Consider the following 6,519-nt stretch of genomic DNA (forward strand, 5'->3'; position numbering starts at 1 on the left):
CTGTTAATTACTCTCATTTACCTCATACTGTTTTCTTTTTCGATATTATATTAAAATAATGTAGTATTTATAACAAATTATAAAACGGTTAGTTCCAATCCTTGATTCTGATTGGTCAATAGGTGTGCTTTATTCACGATAAAACACTGCAATGACCGCTTCACCCAACGGTTCTATTTAATATCACTGCGCCCTTAGCAACACCCTTAGCAACACATAAACACATAATGAGACAAAGTCTGAGAACAGTTTGTTGTTTTTATTTTAGCTTTCATGTTGTTGTTCGCAGTCAGGGACTATTTTTTCTAGCGGAAGGAATGCTTTTATTGATTTAACTTCATGAAAGTTGCACTAATATTTTTTTTTTACTTTAATATTGTATGGTAACCGTTTTATAAAAGCAATAAGGTACTCCGCTTCGCGTCGTGCCTAACAACGCCCATCAGCCGTTACTTATTTACGATACAGCACAGCCTCTCGTACCTTATTGCTTACTAATGCAATACAATCAGGGCAGGACTTACCAGGGTGGAGGCCCCTGGGCTTGAATAAATTTTGGGCCCTACACTCTCAGAACAAAAGGTACAAAAGCTGTCACTTGGACGGTACCCTTTAAATGGGTCCTAATATTTACCATTTAGGTACAGATATAGGTACATTTTTACCCATTATATGCACTCTTTAGGTACACAGGTGTACTCTTTGAAAGGGTACCACCCCAGTGACAGCTTGTGTAAATTGTGCACATACAGTAAACAACCTAAAATAAAAAATATATCATAGAACTATATTATAGGGAAGTTTCCGGACAGGGTTTAGATTAATCCAGCACTAGGCCTATTGCTATATTAGGGGATTCAAGTTTTACAAACAAACCTTACAAAAAATATTACTTGTGTGTCTTGAGACAAAACAATGGCAATGATATATGTTAAGATATATCAGTGCAAGATGTGTTTAAATTAAGACAGATCAAACATGCATTTTAGTCTTGCACTAGGATAAGACCTGACTGGGAAACTGTCCCTATATCTCTAAAGCAAAACATAAACCCAGTCTAAAATTAAATCATGTATTTTTAGGGATGTCACAAATCCAAATTAATCATGCACATTAAAAAATACCCTATAACAACATTTAAAATCATTGTGTTGGACTTAGCTTAAGAAAAGAATGATATGTCTTGATAAACATTCACCTTATTACACACCATATAATGTTATAAACATAATCAACAAGTGTATTTTTTTTTGCGAATAGCGTACAAGTGGTGCAGTGTTTAAGAATTAAAAAGAAAAGATTTTAGGATGTTATTTAATAATTATGACAATTAATGATTATGACATCATGTAATATTAGACAAAACCAAAGTGGAGAAGATGACAATTAATTAATTTTTGCGTCTGATATGAACGTAATACATTAAAACCTTGAACGTAAATATAAAAATGAACACCTTTCAGAAGTCTAAACTGTGATTCTGTTAAGCACAAGCAAACATACTGAAAGTGAAACTACAGGTATGCTAGCTAGTAGATTATCTCAAAAAGCATCAGGACATCAACATGGCCATAATTTAGTGAATCCTCACCTCCAGATGAAGTAATAAACTGGACTGATGATTTAAATGTTGACATAGTCATATGTGCTTGGTTAACTCTCCGGATTTTCTTATGTTTCGTAGCTCTGCTTCACTCGTTTATTTCTCCACAGAAACTATTTGGTTAGTGTCGTGTCAGCTGCAGACTGCGAGCAGATTGGATTTAATTTGGCGCTACGCAGACCGCTTGATGATGTAAAAGTACTGCGAGAGCGATTTAGCAGACTTCCCCGTGTGATTTCTCGAATCGCTCTCCGGCGCTACTCTGGTGTCATTCTTCTGCCTGTTGTTGAACCATATGAATACACCCGTCTGCTTTACAGTAACTTTTGCGCCGCGATAATTTGATTTCATATGATGATCGGATCGCGCGGTGCCGCATGAAGTCGTGCACCAAATACCAAAATAGCCGACTGTATATGAGGTTCAACCCGCCATAGTAGCAAGTGGAGCATGCGAATGGTGAGTGATTAAGATGTCAATGTATGAATGAAAGTGTCAAAGGTTTGTCACACAATATTAAGGGCGATTTATAGTCGTGCGTAGGTCTTATCCGTAGCCCGTGCGTAGCTCTGCGTACTGCGTACTGTGTCAGTTCTACGCGGACCGCAAGCTCTGTGATTGGTCGGCTAGAATCCCTCACTGGGCCCAAAGCCCACCCTATTTATTGCGTCGCATTTCCTCCTACGAATTTCCGCTTGCGACGAAAAAAATGGACCAAGTTGAAGAGAGATTGGCTGAAGAAGTTAGAAAATACGTCCATCTCTATGATACAACTTCTTCGCATTATAAAGATGCGCAGATGGCCAGTAATTCTTGGCGAGAAATCGCGGAAAATATGGGGTTGGAGAAGAGTGAATGCTTGAAACGATGGAAGAACATGCGAGACAAATTCGTTCGACTTCGCAAAAAGCTAGGCAGTGCCAGGAGCGGCGACCCAGGAGGAAAGAAAGTTCCAGCACTTTACATTTTGCTTTCTTGGCTGGAACCGCATGTAAAGCATCGGCTTTTCACAAGCCCAAAATCAACGCAAAAGCGAAAGAGGAGAGAACCGGACGAGGACTTGTCCGAGCAGCTGGAGTTGCTGGAGGCCCGTCGTTGTGAACTCCAGAACAAACTTTTGAAAGAAACCGACGAATACAGTCGGTTTGGAGAAACTGTTGCGGACATGCTGCGTCGATTGCCCGATGAACATCGGCCGCAGGCCATGTTCGACATCTACAAACTATTATTCGATAAACAGCAACAGAAATAAACTGTGCTGCCACGTTTAATTGTGTGCACTTTGTTTTTAAATTACAAGTTTAATTTTTCTAGTGTTTTTTGATTGTACTGCCTTTTTAATGTCTATATGTATATTACATATTTATATTCCATACGGTAAACACAAAAGACATAAGCTGTGCTGCCACGTTTGTGTGCACTTTTTTCATTACATTACACAAGTTTCATTTTTATTGTTTTGCCTTTTAATGTCTATATATGTAAATTTCAATATTTGAAACAGCAAGAGAAATAAACTGTGCTGCCACGTTTGTGTGCACTTTTCCATTACACAAGTTTCATTTTTATTGTATTACCTTTTAATGTTTGTATATGTGCATTCCATACTTACATCAGCAACAGAAATAAACTGTGCTGGCACTTTTAATTGTGTGCACTACTACACCAGTTTCATGTTTATATTGTTTTATTTTGCCTTTTAATACCTTATCTATGTTATACTTCGGTTTGTTTTTGTCACTTTTCTTCATTGATATTTAATAAAACATTGATATTTAATAAAACGTTCAAAGAAAAAACATTGTTGTCTTCATAATATTGCGCTATTCATGTCTCTTACCTTTTAAACTTGAATATTACAGCATTTCTCAATTGCTAACACACCTAAAAGTGGTTTTATTTGCATAGGTTGGTAAACCACATACCTGATACACAGTTAGATTATTAAACTTATCACAAGTAAAATTTTCTCAATGTGTCTTGAAAAACTCTACAGAAATTCCTTCAATTTGAGCCGATTTAATCAGATTCCGAGTGGGAAAACACAGTACATTGTTTTCACATCATTCACATACTTTGTTTTTCTGTACAGATTCATGATATGTACACCCTTTAAAAATTTTAGACAGAATAAAATAAACCTCCATTAAAAATATGGTCATTGGTAATACATTGTGATTTTTTTTCAATTAAAGTGAAACTGAAGAATTAAATTATCATTTTTACTTCAGCTTCCCCTTCTTGATTAGCAGAAATTTGAGTGTTTTGACATGTTTTTCACTGGTATTTTGCAAGGCTAGGGAGTACTGTTAGGCCTGGTGTTTGTCATGTTTTTTCATCAGGGTCAAAAGTAATTTTCCATAGGAGAATATGAGATGACTTCATAACTTTTACCAGGAAGTTAGAGTTTTGCGCAGAATACGGTTTTATAATATGTGTGTGTTAAGCAATAACAAACAACTGTAATATGTTGTAATGTGTTTCTTTACATGAAAAATAAACAGATCTATAAAGTGTAATAGATCAGCCAAGAAACAAACCAAAAATTTATTTGTTGAATAATTTGTTGCATAAGCATACAACAGAAATAAATGATTAACCTGAAATATGTAATAATATCTAGACAGTACAATACCACACAAATACATTTTCAGTCAAATCACATTTATTTGATATGCCTTTTTACCAAGAATGTTTCATCGTCTCACAGAAGCATCAATATTAGCAAAATGTGATACTTTGGCCTTAGGGGGCGTGCACACCAAAGCTTTTTTCGCCCGCCGCCGGCGCATGTTTTCAATTGTTTCCAATGGAAGCTCTGCGTTTTTCAAATAAGCCAGCAGCTAGCGGGTTTTTTCCGCGCTGAAAACCAGCGCTCGGCGGTTTTTCCGCGCTCGGCGCCGAGCGTTGAGAGTTGAAAGAGATTCAACTTTGGGAGAAAAGCTCCGCTCGTCAATGTCAGTTCTCACACGGCCGCCCAATCACAGTGAAGGAGGAGCAGGACATTACCACAGCAACCAACCGGCTCGCAGCTGAAGAAAGCTGGCACTCAGGTGAAAAACAGCTGGCATTCGGTGTCCTCAAGGCGTTTTCAGCGTGTGTCCAGCCCCTTACACTTGCATCTCACATATTAACAATCAGATTGTTCAGGGAACATTATTTAATAGTCCACGACAAACAATGTGGTTCTGCCATGGTACAAGTCCTTGTGGTGACTGAAAGAATGACATTAGGTCATTACGAACACCCATAGAAGCTCTGCTGGTACAGCACCTTGACAGGTAGCGTGGATCGAGTGCATGTAAAGCACCATTGTCTGCAACAACCGCTCGCCATTCCCCAGGTTGAGGGACACCAGAAGCATCTGTGTCAACAAAATTAGCAGGGATGTATCGGTTTGCAGGCGTGTTAGCTTCATCTGTGTATGTGAGAAAGTTGTGAAGCATGACACACGCCTTCACAACATCGACTGCTTTGTCCGGATGGAACTCCAGGGCTCGTCCCAGAATTCTCCATCTTGCCACCAAAATTCCAAAGCTGTTCTCGATAACACTTCTGGCTCTGGAATGTCTGTAGTTGTAAATCTGCTTTTCCATTGTCATGGTTGCGCCTCCTTTGTGAAAACAAATACAATTGTTTTAATTGTGTAGTTACATAACTTTTACATACATAATGTACTCAAGTGTATATTACAGTAGAGTATATTATAATTGTAATCAGTTATAATAGACATGCAATGTGCAATGCTCAAGTCCATACATGCATGGAAATAAATATATAAACGAAATACATATATAAACATCACACACACACAAAATATATCACAACATACCTTGAAAGGGACGCATGAGATTATTCAGAAGTGGAAAAGCAGCATCTCCAACTATCACATGTGGCAGTGTGACTCTGGTCCCTGGGAGATTGGCTGGCGGGGGCAGATTCAGTTTCTGCTCGAGCAACATGGAACCAAATTTGCTCTCCTTAAAGATTCCTCCATCACTTTCTCGCCCGTATCCTCCCACATCAACCATGGTAAATCTATACCTGGCGTCGCAGGTAGCCAAAAGGACAATGGAGTGTACACCCTTGTAGTTAAAATAGTCACTACCAGATGACGGCGGGGCCTTGATGTTTACATGCTTTCCATCGATGCTTCCAACACAGTTCGGAAAGTTCCACAACCGCCAAAAATCAGCTGCGATAGCTTCCCACTGCGCTGCATTGCAGCATGGTAGAAATTCTGGCTGCAATGCTTTCCAACCCAGCTAACAGGGAACGTTCTTATAACTTTGGCTAACGTTCTGTTAAGGTTCTCCCAAAGATATCCAAAAACGTTCTTGCAATAACATTAGTAGAACGTTTCCCTAACGTTATCTGCAATTAATAAACGTCCTTAAAACGTTAGCATTAGAAACGTTTTTATTGTATTGTTAGTGGAACGTTCTACACACCCAAGCATTGCAAATGTTACCATTGTGTATGTAATGTAACGTTCTTAAAACGGTAGCATTGCAAACGTTATAATTGCATTGTTAGCAGAACGTTCTATATCCCCTAGCATTGGAAACGTTACCACTGTGTATATAATCTAACGTCCTTAAAACGGCAACATTGAAAACATTACCATTTTGTATGTAATATAACGTTCTTAAAACGTAGCATTGCAAATGTTATAAATGCATTGTTAGCAGAACGTTTTACATACCCTAGCATTGAAAACGTTACCATTGTGTATGTAATGTAACGTTCTTAAAACGGTAGCATTGCAAACGTTATAATTGCTTTGTTATCAGAACATTCTGCACACCCTAGCATGGAAAACGTTACCATTGTGTATGTAATGTAACGTTCTTAAAACGGCAACATTGAAAACATTAGCATTTTGTATGTAAGATAATGTTCTTAAAACGGTAGCA

General features: G+C 38.1%; 1 protein-coding gene across 1 annotated transcript; it reads right to left on the bottom strand.

Moving 5' to 3' along the window:
• Window positions 1–3,219: 3,219 nt before the first annotated feature.
• Window positions 3,220–5,857, bottom strand: LOC129447469 (uncharacterized). Its single transcript, XM_055209232.2, has 2 exons — window positions 5,436–5,857; window positions 3,220–5,216 (listed from the first exon to the last, which is right to left on the bottom strand). The coding sequence occupies exons 1-2, from the start codon at window positions 5,632–5,634 to the stop codon at window positions 4,750–4,752; spliced, it is 666 nt and encodes a 221-aa protein (XP_055065207.2). The 5' UTR covers window positions 5,635–5,857; the 3' UTR covers window positions 3,220–4,749.
• Between the last annotated feature and the right edge of the window lie 662 nt (window positions 5,858–6,519).

Source organism: Misgurnus anguillicaudatus, chromosome 12 (assembly GCF_027580225.2).
Source record: "Misgurnus anguillicaudatus chromosome 12, ASM2758022v2, whole genome shotgun sequence".
In the NCBI taxonomy this organism is placed as follows: Eukaryota; Metazoa; Chordata; class Actinopteri; order Cypriniformes; family Cobitidae; genus Misgurnus; species Misgurnus anguillicaudatus.

What these genes read in the sequence shown, in the direction of transcription:
- LOC129447469 (XM_055209232.2), bottom strand. Translation starts at nt 5,634, where the DNA reads ATGGTTGATGTGGGAGGATACGGGCGAGAAAGTGATGGAGGAATCTTT. An exon ending in TCTCATGCGTCCCTTTCAAG is followed by an intron (nt 5,217 to 5,435) that starts GTATGTTGTGAT and finishes GTTTTCACAAAG; the next exon opens with GAGGCGCAACCATGACAATG.